The sequence below is a fragment of the Oncorhynchus clarkii genome, chromosome 3 (genome assembly GCF_045791955.1).
Source record: "Oncorhynchus clarkii lewisi isolate Uvic-CL-2024 chromosome 3, UVic_Ocla_1.0, whole genome shotgun sequence".
Taxonomy (NCBI): Eukaryota; Metazoa; Chordata; class Actinopteri; order Salmoniformes; family Salmonidae; genus Oncorhynchus; species Oncorhynchus clarkii.
In genome coordinates, this window is record NC_092149.1 from 4,140,482 (window position 1) to 4,165,907 (window position 25,426).

The following is a 25,426-nucleotide window of genomic DNA, read 5'->3' on the forward strand; positions in this document are numbered from 1 at the left end:
ATACAGTATTTATCGTTACCGTCTGACGCCCAAAAAAACATCACCTGAGGCTGCACCATGCTCAGTTTGTATTCCGCTTTAACTGGTAATAGATATTTTTCAACCAATTAACACATCAATGTCGTCATGCCTTTATGGTATAACAAGACACAGGAACAAATACTTGTAAAAAAAAAACACTTTAATTAAATAAAAGCACCAGTATACAAGTTGTTAGGAAATACACATCTGTATATTTCTATCAAAATATAGTTCTAGACTTGTTCTTTATACATTTAGACAACGGGGAAATACGTGCAATTCATGACTAGCTACATCTTTATTGTATAAAACTCATTATGAAAAATCTTCAATTTCATATTCCATTTCCTGGAAAGAGAATAAGAAAACATTAGAAAACATAGAGAAACTCAAAAATTGCCCAATGAGATGTTTCACAAGTTCATACAAACTGAAATGTCTAGAATGACAAACCTTCAGCAGGGCAGTCTTGTCGTAGTCTTTGCGATGTCTGTAGATACTCTGACATAACAAGGCGTATAGCTTCTCCAGTTGATAGACCTCATATCCCTCAGTCTTAGACACCGCTCTCTGAAGCAGCTCCTGAAATGAAGGACCAGAAAACCAGCTCAGCACAGAGGTCTTATATCCTTCATCTTGGTCTAAAGGAAGAAGGTGCCTCTGTCCGATTCCAGATCCATTTGTGCTCTTGCCAACTCTATTGCTGTCATTGTCATGACAATTCCAATAGACTGCCACTAGCTAGTTGCCTTAACTACAAATCATTTAACAACCTCCATTAGGAGGCTCGGGCGACGACCTGACCCTGGACCAGCTGCAGTGATAATCTGTTACCTTTAGTTTGTTGTGATCAACCACAGGGGGCTGTGTCTTCTGGTCCAGTATCTCCTGGTCAACATCCATCACCTGCTGCATCCCCTGGTACTTCAAGCCCCGCGTCACACGCCTCACTCCTACTTCTGACAAGAGGACAGAGGGGAGGAGTGAGTGTACAATTCAACAAAGTTAACTTAAAAACAACAGAGTGTGTGTGTGTGTGTGTGGGTGTCGGTGTTCATTGTGGGATGGGAGGCTGCACACCTGTGGTATTCTCTTCGTCCACTTCCACTCTCGGAGGCTCAGTTTTGTCTGTAGAGGACGCCTGCCCCTGGGTGAATGAGGAAACAGTTGAAACAGAAAAATAAGATCAATTCAGCAGGAGAATCATCCATACAAAAAGCAACATCCATTTTACAACAAAATAACATACATTGTCTCCCCCTTCTGGTAAGAAGTGGTTTTTCTGGGCTCCAACCACCACTACAGGGTCCTGGGTGCCCTCACTGCTCTGGTCTCCAGCCCTAGCCTCCACAGCTACCTCCACCCTGGGCTGGGTAGCCTCCGTTGTAGCCTGGCTAGCCTCCTCCGTGGTCCGGCTGTCCTTAGTGTCTTTCTCCATGGGCTGTCTGTCCTGGTTCTCCTGTTGGACTGGTTCCTCATGCTCCATGGGGGTCTCCTCAGCCCCAGTGATCTCCAGCTCCTCCAGGCCTGACTCTGCTGCAGCATCACCCCCCTCCTCCTCCTCACTCTCTGCCCCTCTCCTCTCCTCCTCTTCCTCTCCAGACTCCACCACAGCAGAGTGGTCTTTAGAAGTGTGAGGAGAGGACCTTTTCCTGATGATGCCGTTGCACCAGCGGCTCTTCCTGCGCTTCTTCTTCTGAGCTGCTGAGAAGCAGATGACCAGATAATCAAAGCCAATTCAAAAACCACCTTTATGAATGACTGAATGATGAGTGTAAACATGGTGAGAGAAACTGACACGGTGTTATCATCCCGTCTCTCATTACCAGCAGTTAGTAGAGGATAGATCTGTAGAGGATAGATCTGTAAAGCTCTCCGCAGCTCATTCTCTATGGGCTAGTGGAAACAACAGTCTGTCTGCAGAGTAGTGAAATGCTAACCTGTGTAGCATTGTGTGTCTGTACGTTGAGTTGCTTGCTAACCTGAAGGGCGTGGCGTGGTCACAGCTGAGGGAGCAGCAGCGGTAGACTCCTTAGAGGGGCCTGCTGCATCGGTGCTCTTGGCATCCACTGCTCTGGTCTTGGGATGAACGTGATAGTAGGATGGAGCGAACCTTGAAGTGGAGCAACCTGGAAGTAGAGAGAGAGGCAGTTCATATTTAAATCTATCAGGAACGCTCTTCTTTCCTCCATCCAGGAGAGCAGCAGAACAGATCAACTGGTCCCTGAACAAATTAAAAGATCAAATGCATTTCTACTCTAGAACCATCTTTCTGGAACTACTCTGCACCAATAGAATAACACCTGACCTCTTGTGCTGCGGGACTCCTTGATATCCTCGCAGATCTTCTCAAAGTCTTCATCCAGTTCGTCTTTGACGATGGCCTGAACAGTGTCCTTCAGAGCACAGGCTCTGTGGCGGATCTGACGATCTGGAAAACATCCAGGACACAGACTTGTCATCAGTATGATTATGAAATGATGAATGGATTGATTCATGAATTAATAGTTGGCTGAATGAAGTAATGAATGATTAGTTGAATTAATAAATTAATTTATGAAATAAAGGAAACATTCTCCCACTACATCCTGTTATACAACAACATTCTGGATATAGCCCATTTCCTACCGGAAGGATCTTTGTCAGGGTTGTATTCCAGACAGTTCTTCCAGATGAGATCCACGTCGTGGACAAACTCCTTCACAGTCACGTACTTGTGAGTGTCGATGTTAGAGAGGACAGTGGACAGGTCCATGGGCTGCTCTATAACTGTAGCATAGTCAGGTACCTAGACAAGACCGTGATCCATCAAAACAACAGGTCAGCCATTCTCCACGTGATAGAGATTCTACCATGTCCATGTTTAGACAACATCTGGCCTCTTCTCTTTATTTAACCCTCATCTGATGTTTATACATGGCTCAGAGCGCGGCCCCCCCACCTCTAGAATGCAGACCCCCCCCCCCCCCCCCCCAGAACGCAGCCCGCCCCCCTCTAGAACGCAGCCCGCCCCCCTCTAGAACGCAGCCCGCCCCCCTCTAGAACGCAGCCCGCCCCCCTCTAGAACGCAGACACTTCTACAGCAATTGATGGTCAGTCTCACCTCCTCCAGGTCGACAGGCTTGGTAAAGGCCTTGAAGCGTTTGTCCTGAGAGAGGCGGTTGGTGACATCACGCAGGAAGAGGCGGAGCTCCCTGAGAGTGTCTTCCTCCTGCTCCTCCAATCGCTGCTGCTCCTTTTCTGTCAGCATCCTTGGGGGAAGAGGGGGAGCAACAGGAAGCACCTCCAGGGCTGCAAGCACTGGGGAGGAGAACAGGAAGGTTAGTGACCAACCACATGACTGAGCGAGTGCTGACAGCTTTGGTACAGAGAACGTTCTAGTTTAAGTTGAGCTTGTTTAACCATTTTGGACCATTATCCAGGATTCCACTAGAATATCTCAAGAGTATGATGCAGTCTTACCTGCTTTCTTCTGGGATGCAGGAGCTTTGGCAGCCTGGTTTACGATGAGATCGTCAAAGAAGTTCCTTCTCTCTTGTGGGGTTGGGACCTGAACCTGGAGCACCTCTCCATACTCAGCACAGAACAGGTCCTGGACCTATGGGGGGGTGATGATTCACCAAGTGAACATAACATTCAGCTGAATGGGAATTAACGAGATCATTCTGACTGATCCCCTGCCCAGAAGCCAAATTCCAACCCTCCAGCTTCTCCCACAGGGGGAGGGAATGAGTGCACATTTTCTAGGGCTTGTGTCCCTTTGGTGATTAGATTTTATTAGGATCTCTTTTAGTCCTCGTTTGGACTAATCTTCCAAGAAAGAGTCCTTAAAAAACATCAAAATCCTACACTCACATAACACACAGCAGACAAAATACACTGCCATGTTGGTGATGTTAGGGGCGGTGTGTTCACTACATCCTGTTAGACTGCTGTGGGGCGGTGTGTTCACTACATCCTGTTAGACTGCTGTGGGGCAGTGTGTTCACTACATCCTGTTAGACTGCTGTGGGGCGGTGTGTTCACTACATCCTGTTAGACTGCTGTGGGGCGGTGTGTTCACTACATCCTGTTAGACTGCTGTGGGGCGGTGTGTTCACTACATCCTGTTAGACTGCTGTGGGGCGGTGTGTTCACTACATCCTGTTAGACTGCTGTGGGGCGGTGTGTTCACTACATCCTGTTAGACTGCTGTGGGGCGGTGTGTTCACTACATCCCGTTAGACTGCTGTGGGGCGGTGTGTTCACTACATCCCGTTAGACTGCTGTGGGGCGGTGTGTTCACTACATCCTGTTAGACTGCTGTGGGGCGGTGTGTTCACTACATCCTGTTAGACTGCTGTGGGGCGGTGTGTTCACTACATCCTGTTAGACTGCTGTGGGGCGGTGTGTTCACTACATCCTGTTAGACTGCTGTGGGGCGGTGTGTTCACTACATCCTGTTAGACTGCTGTGGGGCGGTGTGTTCACTACATCCAACTGCTGTGGGGCGGTGTGTTCACTACATCCTGTTAGACTGCTGTGGGGCGGTGTGTTCACTACATCCTGTTAGACTGCTGTGGGGCGGTGTGTTCACTACATCCTGTTAGACTGCTGTGGGGCGGTGTGTTCACTACATCCTGTTAGACTGCTGTGGGGCGGTGTGTTCACTACATCCTGTTAGACTGCTGTGGGGCGGTGTGTTCACTACATCCTGTTAGACTGCTGTGGGGCGGTGTGTTCACTACATCCTGTTAGACTGCTGTGGGGCGGTGTGTTCACTACATCCTGTTAGACTGCTGTGGGGCGATGTGTTCACTACATCCCGTTAGACTGCTGTGGGGCAGTGTGTTCACTACATCCCGTTAGACTGCTGTGGGGCGGTGTGTTCACTACATCCCGTTAGACTGCTGTGGGGCGGTGTGTTCACTACATCCTGTTAGACTGCTGTGGGGCGGTGTGCTCACTACATCCTGTTAGACTGCTGTGGGGCGGTGTGTTCACTACATCCCGTTACACTGCTGTGGGGCGGTGTGTGTCTACAGTACCTACCTCAGGGAAGAGGCTGCTGTGGGGGACATTACAGGTGGCCAGCAGCAGGATGGGTGAGAATGAGGGGATGTCCTGTAACAAGCTGAGGAAGGTAGCTCTGAGAGCAGACCCCACCGTGTCCCACCACCTCTGGATGTGAGGGATATAAAGGATACTGGGGGACGTCCTCTTGGCCTCACAGAACATCTACAACACAACGAAACACATCATTACAGATCAGTGTTTATATGGACCTGCATGCCTCCTCACAGAAGAGCTAAGAGTCCAAACATACAAGACATCACATACTGCCCATCTCTAGGTTCATCAATACTGTCCATCTCTAGGTTCATCAATACTGTCCATCTCTAGGTTCATCAATACTGTCCATCTCTAGGTTCATCAATACTGCCCATCTCTAGGTTCATCAATACTGTCCATCTCTGGGTTCATCTCAAAAGTCTTTATTTGACTCCTCTCTCCTAGGACCTTCTCCAAATATGTGAAGAATCAAGGACTCAAGAAAAGACTAAAGATGAACCCAGAGATGGACAGTCATGGCCGATGGCACAGGGCTCAATAGTGCACTATACAGAAAACAGGGTGTGATCCAGTACCTGAGCGCAGGCCTCCTCAGGAGAGGTGGTGCTGACTCCGAACAGCACGGCCATGTCCAGGGTGTAAACTGTGAACTTCTCCAGGGCATGGAGCACAGCAGGGGCCAGGTGACTGCTCTGACCTGACCCAGGACGCCCTGCCAGCAGCAGCCTGGGACGGTAAGATGTGGGCTGGTTCAGCACGCTCCTGGGAGAACAGAGGAGAGGGGAGAGAAAAAGACTATAAAATACTTTACAAGACCGGAGCTCAGTACCCATTCTCATGAAGTGTACACTTCAGTCCCCAACACAGATTTCAAAAGATGTCCCGTGCACACTTCAGGGAGGAGTGGGAGAAAGACACATTTGGAATAAGGTATTTCTGTGCGTTGGACAACCTGTTACTCGCCTGCTGAAATGCAGGAAGCCCCCAGCTGCCTTGGCCTTGTGAGAGAGACCGGTGATGCAGACAGAGGAGTCCTCATCTTCACTGTGCAGGAGATCAGCATCTAAAACACCAGCTGGGAGGACACCTGAAGACAAGTGGCGAAACATCTTAGAGCACGATAAACCAAGTATGACGTTCAAGAACACAATACAACATACCCATTCTTATACAACAGGCATACCAAACCTGGGTCATGTTTATTAGGGCACACTGTAGCAAAAGCTTTGGCAAAAAAAAAAAAAAAATATCTTGTCCCAGTTGACTCACCGTTGTCTCGCTTATCTCTCTTGAGCCCCTGTTCTGCATGTGGGAACAGCCTGCTAACTGCACCCAGTACAGTCTGTAAGGCTGCACCAAGCAGTGGCTGGACCACAGGAGTCAGAGCCTTGGCCGGGGACGACACAGCTCTCTGGGAGGCTGGGACCGTCTTCCTCATGGCTGACAGGAAGTCCCTGCTGCCGATGGAGATAGATGCCACATCTAAAACCAGCTTCTGGGACGAGGAGTAGATCTGAGGGTAGCGTCTCCTCAGGGCACACAGAGCCGCCTCAGCACACACCGCCTTCATGTCAGCACCGCAGTAACCTAGGAGACCAGAGCAGGAGGACGTCGGGAAACAGTCTGACAATGCAAGAGAGCATCCTCTACATGTTCTGATTATACACACACACACACACCACACACAACATTTTCAGTGAGCCTATTGAAATATTTAACAGCTTGGAATTTTAAAATGACATTTGAAAGAATGGGTCATCTTTTAAAAACGATTGGTTGGTTTGGGAGGGATTAAAAGAAAACATACCAACACACTTGTCTGCCAGTTCTTCCAGGAACGAGGCTGATGGCTGGGGAGTCCACTGTCTGGTGTGGATCTGCAGAATATCCTTCCGAGCCTGCAGTGGACAAAAACATGACCATTTATGTCAAATATGAATGTTTCCAAAAACAAAATACCCTAATCTTAGTAGAACAAAGCAATGTTACCGGTTTACGTCTCACACAAGTGATCTTTTATCATACATACAGGACCAGTCAAAAGTTTGGACAGCTACTCATTCAAGGGCTTTTATTTTTCTACATTGTAAAATAATAGTGAAGACATCCAAACTATGAAATAACACATATGGAATCATGTAGTAACAACATTTTTTTATTATTTTTATTAAATCAAAACATTTTATACTTGAGATTCTTCAAAGTAGCCACATTTTGCCTTGACAGCTTTTGCACACGCTTGGTATTCTCTCAACCAGCTTCACCTGGAATGCTTTTCCAACAGTCTTGAAGTCATTCTCACACATACTGAGCACTTGTTGGTTGCTTTTCCTTCACTCTGTGGTCCAACTCATACCAAACCATCTCAATTGGGTTGAGGTCGGGGGATTGTGGAGGCCAGGTCATCTGATGCAACACTACATCACTCTCCTTCTTGGTCAAATAGTCATTGTCCTGTTGAAAAACAAATGTTAGTCCCACTAAGCCCAAACCAGATGGGATGGCGAATCGCTGCAGAATGCTGTGGTAAACATGCTGGTTAAGTGTGCCTTTAATTCAAAATAATTCACTGACAGTGTCACCAGCAAAGCACCCCCACACCTCCTCCTCCATGCTTCACGGTGGGAACCAAACATGCGGAGATCATCCGCTCACTTTCTCTGCGTCTCACAAATTTGGACTCATCAGACCAAAGGACAGATTTCCACCAGTCTAATGTCCATTGCTTGCGTTTCTTTGCCTAAGCAAGTCTCTTCTTATTGTTGGTGTCCTTTAGTAGTGGTTTCTTTGCAGCAATTCGACCATGAAGGCCTGATTCACACAGTCTCCTCTGAACAGTTGATGTTGAGATGTGTCAGTTACTTGAACTCTGTGAAGCATTTATTTGGGCTGCAATTTGAGGTGCAGTTAATTGCTGATTTTTGAGGCTGGTAACTCTAATGAATTTATAATCCTCAGCAGCAGAGGTAACTCTGGGTCTTCCATTCCTGTGGTGGTCCTCGTGAGAGTCAGTTTCATCATAGCACTTGATGGTTTTTGCGACTGCATTTGAATAAATGTTAAAAGTTCTTGATATTATCCGGATTGATTGACCTTCATGTCTTAAAGTAATGATGGACTGTCGCTTCTCTTTGCTAATTTGAGCTGTTCTTGCCATAATATGGACTTGTTCTTTTACCAAATAGGGCTGTCTTCTGTATACCACCCCTTTCTTGTCACAACTGATTGGCTCAAACGCATTAATAAGGAAAGAAGTTCCACAAATTAAGTTAACAAGGCACATCTGTTAATTGAAATGCGTTCCAGGTGACTACCTAATGAAGCTGGTTGAGAGAATACCAAGAGTGTGCAAAGCTGTCATCAAGGCAAAGGGTAGCTACTTTGAAGAATCTCAAATATAAAATATATTCTGATTTGTTTTAACACTTTTTTTGGTTACTACATGATTCAATGTGTTATTTCATAGTTTGATGACTTCACTATTATTCTACAAAGTAGAAAATAGTAAAAATAAAGAAAAACTCTTGAATGAGTAGGTGCCCACTATTTTGACAGGTACTGTGTGTGTATGTGCGTGCACACACATAATATGATTTGAACAAACATGACCTCCATCAGTGGTTTATTCACTAGGAACCAAACGGAAGCAAACTCAACCAAACAGAGAGGGACCTACCTGAATGTGTCTACTAGAAATCTGTTTTTTTGTTGCAAAACTGTTTTCTACAGCGTGCACTAATGACTACAGCCGTGGTCACTAAGACCCTCGTCTCACCTCTCTGTCAGGCAGGCCAAAGAGGAACTCTCGGTCGAAGCGCCCAGGTCGCCTGAGAGCTGGGTCTATAGAATCCAGACGGTTAGTCGCTCCGATCACCACGACCTCTCCTCTGCTGTCTAACCCATCCATCAGGGCAAGGAGAGTGGACACGATGGAACTGTAAGATGGAAACACATACAGAACATTATTCCCACTTTACCAAGTCGTACTAAACAAAAAGATACCAAATAGCTAAAAACGAGAAGCAATAAATGTTTGTATTCAAATCAATTTGTTCCAGTGATCAACACAAGTGTCTAACCTGTGTATCTGGTCCTGTCTGCTTGAGCGGACGGGAGCCAACCCATCAACCTCATCAAAGAATATAATCGATGGCCGCATCTGATACGCCTAAAAGATTTGTAAAAAATAAAATAAAAAATATTTTTTAGTATTTCCTCCTCCCAACTCATCTTGGTTTCAACATCCTGGAACACAATATATTTCAGAACAAGAAGCCAACTTCCATGGAGAATAACGGTAGGTAATGACCTGGTCGAAGAGAAGACGTAGCTGCCGTTCGGACTCTCCCACCCACTTGCTGAGGCAGTCTGCTCCCTTTCTCATGAAGAAAGAGACCTTCCTCTCTCCCTGACTGCACTCGTTAGCCAACGCCCTGGCCACTAGAGTCTTCCCTGTTCCAGGAGGTCCGTAGAACAAACAGCCCCTACACACACACACAGTAAGAATCTACAGCATCAAGAGCAACAACAGATCCTAGATCATTTCACCGTAACAGTATGGATGACTTTCTAAACATGTATTTCTCGCTACCTTGGTGGTTGGATCTTGAACCTCTCAAACACCTCTGGGTAAAGCAGAGGGAAGACCACCATCTCTTTCAGGGCAGAGATGTGTCTGGTCAGTCCCCCAATGCTGTCAAAACGCACCTAGAAAACAACGTTACACCATTTCAATGTTGGACAATGGTTGTCCGGGGCTGTCCCAGTTATCTATCCTTTCCCTCTTTCATTCCCCCTCACGGACTTAACATATGACTGGTGCGTCAGCTAGACTTACTGTCTGGTCTACCTGCATGGGGTCAACGTCAGCTAGACTTACCGTCTGGTCTACCTGCATGGGGGTCAACGTCAGCTAGACTTACCGTCTGGTCTACCTGCATGGGGGTCAACGTCAGCTAGACTTACCGTCTGGTCTATCTGCATGGGGTCAACGTCAGCTAGACTTACTGTCTGGTCTATCTGCATGGGGTCAACGTCAGCTAGACTTACTGTCTGGTCTATCTGCATGGGGTCAACGTCAGCTAGACTGGCTCCAATCTTCATCCTGTCCTTGTGGATTCCCAGGACATCCTCCTTCAGTAGATTCATGGGAAGACATCTATTCACCGATCTGTTCCTGCTCTTCCTCCTCCTCCTCTGGAACTTATCATCGTCAGAGGAGGAGGAGGAAGAGGAGGACGACGAGGAGGTTGAGTCACTACTGTGGATGGCATGTCTTCTTCTACACAGTAAAGAAAGGAGTATGGCAGAGCCAGAGGTTAAGAGGTCAGTAACGTCACTGACTAATACAGACAACATAATGCACACAAATCAATGACCAAGAAACCAGCCATTACGGAAACCCTGATGTCACCACACATCTGACACACTGACAATGACTTACCTATCAGACACACTCCTGTGGATGCCAGAAATCAGAAGCACAAGGAAGTAGAACTTAGGAATGAATTGTGATTTGTTGTAATAGTTAGGAAAGAATGTTAAACTAAACTTGATAGGTCAGACATGGAAGGTAGTAGGTACTAGGTTCTTTAGTCTACAGACCTGTTGCCTCTCCTTATGTTGTAAGGGCTTCTCGGACCAGTAGAGCTGAACCTATACCTCCGCCTGGATGGGGACAAGTGTCTTGAAGTCTTGAAGAAGATGGCCTTTGTCTTGGGCTCTGTGGGAAATAAAAGGTCAACCATGAGAAACGAGTAGAAGGACAGGTTATGGGAATAACAACTACTACTAAAGCGTGACAATAAATGTAGAGTCCATGCACCGGTGCTGATGGCTAGAAGTATACAGACTTCAGTGAAATAAAAGATGCAAATAGTTTCAACAGAAAATATCTAACCCTCCCGTGGTGCCTGGTAGCGAACGGCAGCTTTCCTCTGCCTGAAGTCATAACGTTTCTGGTTGTCATCTTCATCATGGTCATCATCATCGTCCTCCTCCTCATCATCATCTTCATTACGGTCGTCGTCATCGTCGTCGTCGTCATCTTCGTCATCTGCCTGATTATTTTTGCCTCCCTCTTCCTCATCATTCTCCTCTTCACTGGAGGTCACTCCATTTTTATTCTCTTGAGGGTCTTCACTTCCTTCCTCGGTTCTTTCAGAGGTCCTTTTCCTCTTGGCCCCAGCGTAGATTACAAGGTCCTAAAAAATTTTTAAAAAAGGGGGAAAAATAACATTATTGGGGGGGACATCATGGTGATATTGAACTAAATCTATTATAAAGCTGTGAACCTGTAGCATGAATAATGTTGACCTCCTCTGTAGTATCCCTGCTTCTTAACCGGCGACGCATCTTCTGCATATCATCCATCTTCTGCAGCACTGCCTCAGCTGTGCTTTACGAATAGAATGGGAAAAAAACAAAAACAGGGACTGTTTCATTTCACCGTTACCGCTAGCTGTTATCAACTTCGCTGTTATAAACATGCAAACCAGACTGACAAGAACATGTACAACAGTGGTGACCCAACCCTCCTCCACGAGAGTTACTGGGGCATGATTCCTCCTGCCCCGGTGCTAGATTAGGGCTGGAGGGAAAACCCCTGTGGTAGATGGGTAGCTAGGAGGGTTGGCCACCCCTGATGTACGATGCCTGCTGATGGAGATGTTCTTACTTGGTGATGAGGCGGTTATAGAGGACAGACTGGTTCCTGGAGTTGCGCTTGTATCTGGTGATCCTGGAGCTGCGTCTCACAGAGCTGTCCTCCTCCCTGGGACGCAGAACAAACTGGGTCTTCAGAGTAGAGGCCTCTTCTTCCTCAACTTCATCTGGAAGAAGATTTATTTATTTATCATTAACTTGATGATAAACATTGTAGCTGACATAAATGAAACCAATGGTGTCTCCTTCTCGCTGTACTGTTGGAGGTGGCATTGATTCATTCAAAATGTGATGTAGAAATGATCTAGTTACCAGCTTCAGATTGCTTATCCCTGGATGACGCGGAGACTTTTCCATCGCCCTGCAGTCTTGGGGATTTCCTGCAGAGATCAACAAAATGAGAACATAAACATTGAGGGTTGTGATGACACCTTAGGTTTGTAAACATGTTTCTGTGGTCATGCATCTCACCGACTATACTGAGAGGAGTAGAAGCTGATTTTACATACAATGAATACCAGTTATCTGCATAAAACATAAGTAGTTACCTTGTGCTGTGTTCGCCAGTTTCCTCCTCTTTCTCAGGGGACTTGGTTTGGCCATTTATTTTAGCCAAGGACACCTCGTGTTTGACGGTCTGTCCCCTGGTCCTCAGGGATCCTCGTTTCGGAGGGCTATCCTCCTCCTTCACCATCGAGTGGCCCTATGTTAGGAAAACACTAAAACATCAGCTGCATTCACATAGGAATCCAGTCACTTTAAGTGTAGTAAGCTAACTTACAGCTGGCTAGCTATAGAAGTTAGCTAGCAGGCAACATAGCTGTCCACATTCAGAAAGAATCATTAAAGTTATTGTTAGTCAGTGGTACTTACTAGCCATCTAAAAGGGGCTAGCTAACTAGCTGAGTTACCTCAACTCCACAATATATACATCTATGGGCGATACCCCATAGGGTATGTAAACTAGAGACAGGAGCTAACAGGCCAACTCATTTATAACATTAGCATAGAATGCGGTTAACTAGGCACATAAACAACATCAATGTCGGGCTAGCTAGTTAGCTGGTTAGCTAACAGCTGTCATATAGCTAACAACAGCCGAGTTTACAGTGACATTTTATAATGTCAACTATCTAAAAGGGCCTCACATTTCGCGTGTTTTCAGTGTTACTGGAGCTGTCATCCAGGCCCCTCTTCAGCCGACTCGACTTTGTCTGCGATGCGCTCTCCAGCGATAGAAACTCGGAGCTTGTATCCAAGTCAACCCGGTTCCTCTTCCGAGTTGCTGGTTCCGCGCCCACGCCGCTGCTGCGTAGCATCACCATCCTAACTTTAGACCGATTTTTGTAAATACTAAAGCATAAATATGGGACTACTTAATTGTATCAAAACTGAAACGAATTAATAACATTCCTAGGTAATATATGGCGCGTACTAACACACAACCCTCCCCAACCAAAACCCTTGATTTCTGGCGCCACAAACGTCACTGGAAGACAAGTGACAGCACGCAGTATCCTGGCGCAAGACAACATAGTTCATCATAAAAAGTAGTGATTATACATTTCTAATCCCCAATTATGTCATGCTGTATTCATATCAATGACCACATGAATAGCTATAAATATTATAATTATAGAAATCTATCCCAGGGCCAACAGTGATATGTTCTTATATCATTCAGTTGTGCGGAAGGATATTATGGGAAAGATGTCCCGGTTATTTTTGGCGCGCTGTAAATTGCGCATTATGGAAAGCCTAGCTACAGGTTCATGATAAAAGCATTTTCTTTACCGTTATGAAAATATAACTGGTTTACTATAAAATGTCAATTATATTTGAGAGAGTTTTCTTACATTTTAAAATCAACTATACTAAATGTCTAGAGGAGCTCTGTTTCATTCATTCTAAAATGATGGGGGTAATACAGTGCCTTCAGAAAGGATTTATAGCCCTTGACTTATTCCACATTTTGTTGTTACATACACCCTGAATTGAAATATGTTTAAATATAATTGTTTTTCTTACCCATCTACACACAATACCCCATTATGACAACGTAAAAACATGTTTTTAGAAATGTTATAACATTTATTGAAAATGAAAAACAAAAATCTCTATTTACATAAGTATTCACACCCGAGTCAATATTTTCTAGAAGCACCTTGGGCAGTGATGACAGCTTTGCGTTGTCATGGGAATGTCTGTATCACCTTTGCACATCTGGATTTGGGGGTTGTCTCCAATCTTCCTTGCATATTTCCTCGAGCTCTGTTAAGTTAGATGGGGAGCTGCAGCAAACAGCAATCTTTAAGTCTTTCCACAGATTTTCAATGGGATTCAAGTCTAGGCCACTGAACGACTTTCACATTCTTGTTTTGAGGCATTTCCAGAGTTGCTTTTGCTATATGCTTGGGGTCATTGTCCTGTTGAAACGTAAATCTTCCAACAGGACATTCTGCATTCTGAAGCAGGTTCTCAAGGATTTGCCTGTATTTGGCCCAATTCATTGTTCCCTCTATCCTTACCAGTCTCCTTTTCCCTGCCGCTGAAAAGCCTCCCCATTGTATGATTCTGCCACCACCACTTCACGGTAGGGATGGTGTTAGATGGGTGATGAGCTGTGCCTGGTTTTGTACAGACATAGTGCTTTACATGTGTCTTTCACATGCTTTTTTTGTAAACTCCAGGTGTGCTGTCATGTGGCCACTCTCACATAAAGCCCAGATTGGTGAAGTGCTGTAGAGACAGGTTCTCCCATCTCAGCCAGGGAACTCTGGAGTTCTGTCACTGTGTTCATTGGGTTCTTGGTCACCTCTCTGGCCAATGACCTTCTCGCTAGGTTGCTCAGTTTAGTCAGACGGCCAGCATCCAGGTGGTTCCATATTTTTTCAATTTTCAAATGATGGAGACAACTGTGCTCTTGGAAACTTTCAACATTCTATAAAGTGTTTTATACCCTTCCCCAGATAATATGCCTCGTCACATTTCTATCTCAGATCTATGGACAGTCCCATGAACTTCATGGTATAGTTTCTGCTCTGACATGCATTTATTTTATGGTATTATGTCGATCCGCAAACATACGTTAGAGGTGCATGCCGCCACCTACTGTCTGGGCTGTCAGCCTGCTGTTCTTGAGCGTTAATTCATTACACTTTGTGACAAAGGGAAGGGGGAAAAATGTGCCCTACCAACTAACCCTACACCCATTAAAACCTCACCACCCACTTGTTGTTGATTCTTCACAAAAAAATACAGTTTTATATCTATACCAACCTCATCACAATTCTATCTAACCCCTTGGACTTCATGGTATAGTTTCTACACCCATTAAAACCACACCACTATACCAACTAACCCTACACCCATTAAAACCACACCACTATACCAACACCACTCTACCAACTAACCCTGCACCCATTAAAACCACACCACTCTACCAACTAACCCTGCACCCATTAAAACCACACTACTACCAACTAACCCTACATCCATTAAAACCACACCACTACCAACTAACCCTACACCCATTAAAACCTCACCACTATACCACCTAACCCTACACCCATTAAAACCTCACCACTATACCACCTAACCCTGCACCCATTAAAACCTCACCACTATACCAGCTAACCCTACTCCCATTAAAGCCACACCAATATTCCACTACTTGGCCCTATCTGATCCAACACCAGACCGGCAGCCTGGGAGAATGGGAAACTATCGTTCAACACACCTCGTAACTCTTCTGCAGTAAAATCTCGTACACCCAAGCACTTCTCTGCAGCTGCCACCACAACATCTATTTAAAATGTGATTTTCTGCAGTATAGTTGATAACGATGGCTATGAACGCAAAGCGACGAACATTACTGAGGCACGTTATTCTTATCACTCTTATTGGCCTCGGCCTACTCACAGGAGGATCCCTCAACCTGTACACATCACCTCCTACTCTATTCACAGCCTCAGCATGACACTGGTAGTACTACTCTGATCCCGGCAACCTCAACCTGCCTTTCCCTGGACACTTCTGATCTACAGCACCATGGGTACCCCTACAATTCACACACACACACACACACACCACACACACACACACCTTTTTCCACTGATACTACACATTCCTTTGTTTTATGTCTTCCTGCACACTTCTCACATATAGGAATCTCGCTCCTACACACTGCTGCAACATGACCGTAAGCTTGGCACCTAAAATAATGTAATGGTTTTGGGACAAAAGCTCACAGGATAACTGACACATCCTAACTTGACTTTGTCGGGTAAAAACTCTGCATCAAAACTCATCAGGACAGACCGTGTCTTCTGTTTCACAACGCTCTCGTACCAACCGGTGAACACCACAGACACCAGGAATCTTCCATTTCAGTTGATCCTCAACACTTAACACCACCCCAGTAGTGAAGCGTGGGTAAAATCACTGGGGAAGCCAAGCCAGTAAAAAAAGACATATTTCAACCGGTTGTGATATTTGCTCTATAACCATTCATTCATACGTCGCCATGATATACAATAAGACTGTGACAACAGTCACACAGTGGCAGAATGAATTCAACTACACATATACGTTTGTTTCATCACAAAACCAGAGAGCAACTTCTGTCCGGTGAAGTCCACAAAGCAAACATTTCATGTAATAAACGGTTATATGACCTAAAGCAAGGTCAAGCAAGTTAATGTTTGACAGTTTACTAAACTACTGATCTAAACATCATCAAACCCTAGTGGTTAGAGCGTTGGACTAGTAACCGGAAGGTTGCAAGTTCAAACCCCCGAGCTGACAAGGTACAAATCTGTGGTTCTGCCCCTGAACAGGCAGTTAACCCACTGTTCCTAGGCCGTCATTGTAAATAAGAATTTGTTCTTAACTGACTTGCCTGGTTAAATAAAGGTAATAAAAAAAGGCTACATATGCTTAGTTTAATACAGTGAAACAAACTTAAAAGACAAAAAACATTTAGTCCAATCATTGTTGATAAATATCATGTGGCTGTCCATGGTACTGATTTCTGTGTGTGTGCTCTTGCACAGGTAAAAATATAAAACATAATAGGTTGACACCCTTGTAGACTAGATGAATGCTAATGCCATCCTCCTCTCTCTTCCCCCCCTCCCCCATTGCACATCACTCTCTCGTTTAATGACATGTGCCACACATTCTGACAACCCATTCATCCGTAAAGCAGCACACTGTCGTAAACCATAATAACGTACAGCACCACGAACAGCATGTCGTACCATACATAACATTCCCAACCTTTCCAAAACCAGGGACTGGTACCATACATAACAATGCCCATAGGGCAAGAACCTCGAGTGATAGCTGTAAGAAAGAAACACTAACCCTTAAACGGAAGAGGTAAATAACGACAATCCAAACTAGCCAGTTCAGTCCATTAACCTAGAGGTTGACTAAGAATTAAAGGAGGTTAAGTAGTCCCCCAGATGAGCTGGGCGAGTTTGTGCCCTCATAGGCCGTTCTTCAGACGCCGTGGCTCTGGCCCTTGGGGAGCCCACAGAGGCTGGGGGGAGGTGGTAGTAGTGGGGGAGGTCCATCAGGTGGCGTTTCTGGGTTGTAAGTCAGTTTTGTAGGCATTTGTGTTCATTGAGGGGCAGGGACTTTTCTGAGGTGGCTGGCGTGCCGGCGTGATCCATTGCTCCTCCTGTCTCATGTTGGCGAAATGGTCAATGGCTTCATCATACAGTACGCTTTTAGTGTTTGTTTTCATAGGCAACCTAGCTAAAAATGCTTGTTAGCCTAACTTCCTCACATGGGCAACAATGCACCAGCTAATTTAGCTAGCTAAATGTGAGCCTACATCTACCCTACATATTGATCTTCTACCTTCTCAAGCCAGAGCCACAGTATATGAATTTAGGGCTAGATCAGAATCACCGTCATTATCATTGGCCAGTACAGAGAATAAGTCCAAATCCCCATCCCTGGATTAGGAAAGGGAAATCAACACAAGTAAACCAGAAACAAACACGTTTTTTTCAGACAATGAGGACATTTATTTTAGGAAGCCACATCCAAACTGGCCTCCCTTGGAGTACGTTTTGCTGCACCAAGACAACCCACAGTAGACTCAGTTGAACACTGATAGGCTAATTATTTTCTATAATTGTATTATTTTATTTAATCAAGGGAGGCCAAATGCTACAGCTGGCAACGTGTCATACAAGTCGACATCATAGATATTGGGCTACACATACTGAGACAGAGGGGCGCCGTTTACCTCACGCAGATGATATTCAGCCACTTGCGAATTGACTGAAAAGTATGAAAACATTTAAATAAATATTCGGGGCTAGAGTCCATGAATACGCGGCACTGGTTATCCCTCCTTTCAACGGCGCCCTGCTGCAGAGAGCAAAGCAAGTCAAAGTTCTTGTCCCTTGGCGTGTGGTGAGCAGCGCCCGCTCCCTCTGGACTGAAGAATTGCGAGTCCACTTTGAGTTACTTTCACCGACTCAACAGTCCCCAACCAACCTGACATCCCGTATGGATCAGCCAGAAGGCAAGGATCCATTCTCTCAAAAAAAAAAAATCTCCCACCCACTGAGCCGCCATCATTTTTGTCATCATCTGGACGAGGCACGTACTTGACGGCCTTCACCGCACCTGCCGCTGGTAGTTCATCCTCACCAGGTTACATTTCTGAGCTACAGGAGTACGTTTCCTTTTTGTACTTAACGATAATTTTCCCGACCACATCGCTTCCCTCTACACATCTCATTTCATGGTGTCCATTTCCACATATCCAAGCTCTTTCCACTCCTTCTGTAGTAGCAAACGGGTTTTTTTAAATTCTTGAATTTCTCGCGTCGACTCAAAAAGCTCTATCAGTCGCCATTACTCCTCCTGGAAACTCCAGTCCCTCTGACATGCACTGTCAACTGTTACCAGTCCACATTACTCCTCCTGGAAACTCCAGTCCCTCTGACATGCACTGTCAACTGTTACCAGTCGCCATTACTCCTCCTGGAAACCCCAGTCCCTCTGACATGCACTGTCAACTGTTACCAGTCGCCATTACTCCTCCTGGAAACCCCAGTCCCTCTGACATGCACTGTCAACTGTGGGACCTTAAATAGACAGGTGTTTCTAAATCATGTCCAAACGATTGAATTGGCCACAGGTGGACTCCAATCAAGTTGTGGTAACGTCAATGAAGATCATAGGAAATTGGATGCACCTGAGCTTTAATTTGGAGTGTTATAGGAAATGGGTGTGAAAAGGCTACTAATGTCAGTTAGACATTTCTGTAAATCATTTTTATTAATTGGGAAACATTTACAAAAACACTCATTATTTGGTATTGTGTGTAGATGGGTGATTTATTTATTTTTTAATCCATTTTGAAATCAGGCTGTAAATGTGGAATAAGTCAAGTGGTATGAATACTTTCTGAAGGCCTGTATTTGGGGGGGGGGGGGGGGGGGACTAATTTCATGCAGAATGTATATTTACACTTTCGCAATATAGTGAGAAATTGAGAATTAAACAACTAATTATCAAATCGCAAACTGAAACCAAACAGGAAATTATATGTAGAAAACAAAAATTGATCAAAGGCCAAAATATTATTACATAAATCGTATTTTATTAGTAGTATGTGACTAGGTATAACCGGAGAAAAAAAAAGACAAATTGTTGAAATCTGCTAAACTGCAAAAAAACTGTATTGGTATGTGGTTTGTAAAAAAGTAAACAGCTGATCTGAATGAGTCCATGCCAACAGACCCCCATGGAGGGGACATTTTATGCAATGGCTGCCAGGTAGTCCTTGACCTCTGCTGTGGTGAGTCTTCTGAAACCTGCCTCGTTGCAGATTCCCACCTCAATGTTATCTTCTGTCATCTGACCCTCAAAACTTTCCTTTAAAAACACACACAGAACAGTAAAATGCATGGATTTCAATAGAACACTATGATAAATTAAATCATAAAGTTTTCAAACTATTCCAGGTTTAACCTAAAACACAGTATCACATATGTGTTTTTTTTTTGTTGCCCTTTTTCTCCCCAATTTCGTGGTGTCCAATTGTTGTAGTAGCTACTGTCTTGTCTCATCGCTACAATTCCCGTACGGGCTCGGGAGAGACGAAGGTTGAAAGTCACACGTCCTCCGATACACAACCCAACCTAGCCGCACTGCTTCTTAACACAGCGCGCATCCAACTCGGAAGCCAGCCACACCAATGTGTCGGAGGAAACACCGTGCACCTGGCAACCTTGGTTAGCACGCACTGCGCCCGGCCCGCCACAGGAGTCGCTGGTGCGCGATGAGACAAGGACATCCCTACCGACCAAGCCCTCCCTAACCCGGACGACGCTAGGCCAATTGTGCGTCGCCTCATGGACCTCCCGGTCGCGGCCAGAACCTGGGCGCAAACCCAGAGTCTCTGATGGCATAGCTGGCACAGCGCCCTTAACCACTGCGCCACCCGGGAGGCCTCTACTGTGTTTCTTAAACACTTCTGAGAGGGAAGAGTACTAAAGCTGCAGGTGAGAGGAGTTACCTTCAAGGTTAAGATTGCTGTGTGGATTGCGTCTTCCAGCTCCAGATCCACGTTATATCTCTTTTCTAGGAATGTTTTCCCATTGACGTAGTTCTTTCCCATCGCTGTGGCTTTCCATGCAAAGTATGCACCCTGTGTACATCAAAATAATCATATAGTTAGTACCGGAAAAAACTATGTAGAGTGGGGGCAAAAAAGTATTTAGTCGGCCACCAATTGTGCAAGTTCTCCCACTTAAAAATATGAGAGGCCTGTAATTTTCATCATAGGTACACTTCAACTATGACAGACAAAATGAGAAAAAAATATCCCGAAAAATCACATTGTAGGATTTTTTATGAATTTATTTGCAAATTATGGTGGAAAATAAGTATTTGGTCAATAACAAAAGTTGATCTCAATACTTTGTTATATACCCTTTGTTGGCAATGACAGAGGTCAAACGTTTTCTGTAAGTCTTCACAAGGTTTTCACACACTGTTGCTGGTATTTTGGCCCATTCCTCCATGCAGATCTCCTCTAGAGCAGTGATGTTTTGGGGCTGTTGCTGGGCAACACAGAGTTAAGAAGTAAGCTCACTCCACAGCTAGCTTGAAATGTCACGGATGGAGCCATCCGATTAGTACACTTTTGGGTGGCTCAAACCGTTGAAACGTTGTCAAGGAGGGCAGCCACGTGTGTTCGAGCCAGGTAAGAGCCGAATTTGGGGGGGGGGGGGGGGGGGGTACTCGCTAAGCAAGCAACGTCCGTAACATATGCACATGTAACAGTAGAGAAGACACTTGGGCCGTATACACTTGACACTTACATGCTACTTCTGCCATCAGAATACGAAGATTGCATTGAAAGGACTGGTTGTGGTCGGATTGTGTTCAGATCTGGCAGACCACTTCAGGTGGTGGTCAGGGACACATTTTGTACGGATTTCTCCTCAGTCTGGACACAATCAGGCTACCGTCGCCCACTGTCATCAGCACGTGTTTTGGGAGCGAGAGGTGCCTTTTTTCATTAAAAAGTTGAAGGAAATATGTTCCTAGTGTGGAATGTGTTTGCTGACTTCATAAATGCTAGCCTGCTAGCTTATTTAATCAGGCTGCCTGTGTTATTGACTGTACGTTTTGTTTATGTGTAACTCTGTGTTGTTGTTTTTGTCGCTCTTCTTAGCTTTATATTGGCCAGGTCACAGTTGTAAATGAGAACTTGTTCTCAACTGGCCTACCTGGTTCAATAAAGGTGGATTTTTCTTTTTTTTTTATTGGTAAAACTATTTTTTGTTATGCCTATTTGCAATCCATTTAGCTTTGCTAGCTAGCTTGCTGGCTAGTTACAGAGGTTAGCTGGCTAGTTAGCTACAGTAGTTTGCTACTGCCGTCAACTTGCTGTGTTGTTACCAGATGTAGCCTGTTCCACCGTTTGCCTTATGCATTCTGGCATTTTAATATAGCGCAGGAAAAGGGAATCAGGACACATTTAAAATGTAGGTTTAGACGCATGACGAGTTCGGAGTTCCATGATTAGAACTCCATGATCAGAACACAAAAGCTCCATGAACTGTCTAGACTCGGCCTAGGAGTGAAGCAATTCAACGATAGTGTGTTTATACTACCATGGATACTTACAGAGGGATCTGACTGGAAGAGGTAAGGGTGATCATCATCCCATCCAGCTATCAACAGTGACACACCAAAGGGTCGCACTCCACTGAAAAAAACACAGGATGTTACTCTCTAGAAATTCAGGTGAAAACAACTACTTTATCAACACACATGGATATTGTAATTCAACAGTGGCCAACCCTCGTGGAAAGATACTGGGTGTCCGGGCTTTAGGCTTTTCCTCCAGCCAGCCCTGCTCTAACACACCTGGTTCTATACTGGGTGTAAGGGCTTAAGGCTTTTCCTTCAGCCCTGCTCTAACACACCTGGTTCTATACTGGGTGTAAGGGCTTTAGGCTTTTCCTTCAGTCCTGCTCTAACACACCTGGTTCTATACTGGGTGTACGGGCTTTAGGCTTTTCCTTCAGCCAGCCCTGCTCTAACACACCTGGTTCTATACTGGGTGTAAGGGATTTAGGCTTTTCCTTCAGCCAGCCCTGCTCTAACACACCTGGTTCTATACTGGGTGTCCGGGCTTTAAGGCTTTTCCTTCAGCCAGCCCTGCTCTAACACACCTGGTTCTATACTGGGTGTCCGGGCTTTAGGATTTTCCTTCAGCCCTGCTCTAACACACCTGGTTCTATACTGGGTGTAAGGGCTTTAGGCTTTTCCTTCAGCCCTGCTCTAACACACCTGGTTCTATACTGGGTGTCCGGGCTTTAGGCCTTTCCTTCAGTCCTGCTCTAACACACCTGGTTCTATACTGGGTGTAAGGGCTTTAGGGCTGAAGGAAAAGCCTAACACACCTGGTTCTATACTGGGTGTAAGGGCTTTAGGCTTTTCCTTCAGCCCTGCTCTAACACACCTGGTTCTATACTGGGTGTAAGGGCTTTAGGCTTTTCCTTCAGTCCTGCTCTAACACACCTGGTTCTATACTGGGTGTAAGGGCTTTAGGCTTTTCCTTCAGCCCTGCTCTAACACACCTGGTTCTATACTGGGTGTAAGAGCTTTAGGCTTTTCCTTCAGCCCTGCTCTAACACACCTGGTTCTATACTGGGTGTAAGGGCTTTAGGCTTTTCCTTCAGCCCTGCTCTAACACACCTGGTTCTATACTAGGTGTAAGGGCTTTAGGCTTTTCCTTCAGCCAGCCCTGCTCTAACACACCTGGTTCTATACTGGGTGTACGGGCTTTAGGGCTGAAGGAAAAGCCTAACACACCTGGTTCTATACTGGGTGTAAGGGCTTTAGGGCTGAAGGAAAAGCCTAACACACCTGGTTCTATACTGGGTGTAAGGGCTTTAGGGCTGAAGGAAAATCCTAACACACCTGGTTTTACCAATCAGCTGGTCAGCAGGACCTTGATAAGCTGAATCAGTGGTGTTTCAGCAAGGTTGGATCAAAAGCCTGCACACTCAGTCGGCCAGCCTGATCAAACTTGAGGAAACCCACAAAACAGAACAGAACTGACCCAGACTGTGTGTACTCCTGCATGACAGAGGCTACCCGCTGGACAAGCTGGGCTGTGGGGATTGGCTCCTGGTAGACCAGGAAGTACTGCTGGGCCAGTTTCCTCGCTCTCCTCAACAGCACCCTGCAGAGTAACAAAGATATACATTTCTAAGATATTCTTGTCCCTGTTGTAAACCCAAGATTTAGAAACTCAAGGAAAGGCAGTCTCCCTCACACACACACACACCAGGATGTACCTGTAGTCTGGACCCATTCCACTGTAGACCATGCCAATATGTTTGGTTATCATCTCGACTTTGTGAACACTCGTCTCATCGTACAGTATAGACTTCTGTTTCTTCTCGGTTGCCAAAACGACTCCATTTGAGGCTTTAAACGGGGAGAAAGAAACCATCAAAATCTTGACTGTCTTCTGTAATGCGGCTAAACTTCTTGATTTGGCCTTGTTTTAGATTTGGTTCATTAAGGCTGTTTCGACAGGTAGCTCAATACTGATATTTTTTTTCCACTAGTTGTTTTTTTGACCAATCACATCAGATCTTTTTCAGAGCTGATCTGAGTGTTCGAAAGACCAATCAGTAAAAAAAAAAATCTAAACGTAGCCTTAAAAATCCCAGCAGCCATGACTGAATTAAAATGTGAGTTGGTTTCAGGTGTGGTTTGATATGGGGGTCTCGTGTGTTCGCAGGTGGGAAGAGTTAGCCAAATTATATTGCCGATTTGCTTTAGCCAGCTGGTGTGCTTCCGTGGCAAAATTGGTTTGACTTTGGATAGCCCATCTCTGGGCCTAGAATGGAACCGTCAATAAATAACAATGTAAATTAGGCAATATTTTCACGTTGCACACTTTTTATTTCTCATTCAATGTTTTCAATATTTAGGGATATCCAAAGTCAAACCACATTTACCACAGGCATTACGATCGGGTCGCATGCAGCTACACTCCAAATGGATGAGAACTTGTTTGCTGCCAGCTGTGGACCGGGTTGAAATAAACCCAACCTTCATTTACGTTGTGGCATACTCCGGTAGAAAAATCTGTTTTGGACAAAACTGACTTTATGACCAAAAGTATCCTATTTACACTTTGCAGTCAATTTTGACATTAGAATAAATGTTACTGACTCATATCGATGGCACATAGGCTGTCTTCTAAAATAGAAGTTGGTTTTTAGGGGCAGTTGCTCTTTAAAAGAGTTTGGTACCATGGACACATATATACAAGATGCCTGCATACAAAAAGCCATTACCTGGTGGTTGCTCCACTGTATACATACATGGGCTGCGTTTAAACAGGCAGCGACTTCTGATTTTTCGCTCTCATCAGATTAGCTCAAGTGAAAAATGATCAAAATTTGTCTGCCTGTGTGAACGCAGTCATATTGGGTGATCATTTTAAGTCTTCTTTACCTTTGATTCCCACTGAGGGGGCTCCTGCTGCTACTGCTGACAGGGCATACTCAATCTGGACCAGTTTACCAGATGGGCTGTGTGGGAGGGAAATTGTTTAAACTTTTCATTAATGACGTCATGACAAATAATTTAGTCTTGGTCTGATCAGTGCTTTTAGAGTTTAGATTTATTGGTGTAACGTTAGCTAGTGACTCAGTCTCACTCAGCAATCAACAAACTGAAAGTGAATGTAAACTTGCAACAGCAAAGCCAGATGCCTTTTTGAAAAGATCGCAACTCAGCTAACCACTTAATTACTGAAAGAGAGCAAATGGTATGAAGAGACTAAATGTATTGGAAATCAAAATTGCCTGTTTGAAGATCTTGAAAAAGAAACATCACACTTCCTACTACTAGCCTAACATTAGCTAGCCAGAGTAACAGAATGACAAAGCTTTAAACCACCGCCAAGCAACAGTCTGGTTTCTAAACAACTCGCTCGATCTCGATTCTTCTTCCTTTCAATGTCTTCCTGCAATAACCAAACTAACAAAACTGTTGCTACTACAGTAATTTGTAAAAGTTACCTGAATGTGGTGAGTGAGAAACTGTACCCCCTTTCTCCCATATTTGCTCAGTACTGGTGATAACGCGTTATATGACAAGATGCAATTGGTTCTTCGGT

At 45.0% G+C, this 25,426-nt stretch overlaps 2 protein-coding genes across 2 annotated transcripts; both read right to left on the minus strand.

Annotated features, from left to right (window-relative positions):
* Window positions 1–202: 202 nt before the first annotated feature.
* LOC139386614 (ATPase family AAA domain-containing protein 2-like) lies at window positions 203–13,182 on the minus strand. Its single transcript, XM_071132336.1, has 28 exons — window positions 12,885–13,182; window positions 12,285–12,439; window positions 12,049–12,116; window positions 11,970–11,978; window positions 11,750–11,903; window positions 11,389–11,470; window positions 10,973–11,276; window positions 10,678–10,795; window positions 10,123–10,354; window positions 9,665–9,780; window positions 9,383–9,557; window positions 9,153–9,241; window positions 8,849–9,008; window positions 6,881–6,971; window positions 6,343–6,660; window positions 6,037–6,160; window positions 5,649–5,835; window positions 5,053–5,238; window positions 3,484–3,619; window positions 3,125–3,321; window positions 2,650–2,809; window positions 2,330–2,452; window positions 2,004–2,150; window positions 1,271–1,725; window positions 1,102–1,168; window positions 856–980; window positions 475–603; window positions 203–369 (listed from the first exon to the last, which is right to left on the minus strand). The coding sequence occupies exons 1-28, from the start codon at window positions 13,059–13,061 to the stop codon at window positions 337–339; spliced, it is 4,317 nt and encodes a 1,438-aa protein (XP_070988437.1). The 5' UTR covers window positions 13,062–13,182; the 3' UTR covers window positions 203–336.
* A 5,833-nt stretch (window positions 13,183–19,015) lies between these two features.
* On the minus strand, window positions 19,016–25,417 carry LOC139386630 (proteasome subunit alpha type-2-like). The gene is made up of 7 exons (XM_071132372.1): window positions 25,329–25,417; window positions 24,760–24,836; window positions 23,586–23,718; window positions 23,348–23,470; window positions 21,904–21,985; window positions 20,285–20,416; window positions 19,016–19,641 (listed from the first exon to the last, which is right to left on the minus strand). Exons 1-7 carry the CDS (start codon window positions 25,367–25,369, stop codon window positions 19,525–19,527), a joined length of 705 nt encoding a protein of 234 aa, XP_070988473.1. The 5' UTR covers window positions 25,370–25,417; the 3' UTR covers window positions 19,016–19,524.
* Window positions 25,418–25,426: the final 9 nt, after the last annotated feature.

Excerpts from the sequence above, each read along its gene's own strand:
- LOC139386614 (XM_071132336.1), bottom strand. The coding sequence starts at position 13,061 with ATGGTGATGCTACGCAGCAGCGGCGTGGGCGCGGAACCAGCAACTCGG. Across the intron at positions 9,781-10,122 it reads CCATGCAGATAGACCAGACA|GTGCGTTTTGACAGCATTGG; the intron begins GTAAGTCTAGCT and ends GTTGTTTTCTAG. Across the intron at positions 604-855 it reads TTGATCACAACAAACTAAAG|GAGCTGCTTCAGAGAGCGGT; the intron begins GTAACAGATTAT and ends CCTTCATTTCAG.
- LOC139386630 (XM_071132372.1), bottom strand. The coding sequence starts at position 25,369 with ATGGGAGAAAGGGGGTACAGTTTCTCACTCACCACATTCAG. Across the intron at positions 23,471-23,585 it reads GGAATGGGTCCAGACTACAG|GGTGCTGTTGAGGAGAGCGA; the intron begins GTACATCCTGGT and ends GTTACTCTGCAG. Across the intron at positions 21,986-23,347 it reads CAGGAGTACACACAGTCTGG|TGGAGTGCGACCCTTTGGTG; the intron begins GTCAGTTCTGTT and ends TGTTTTTTTCAG.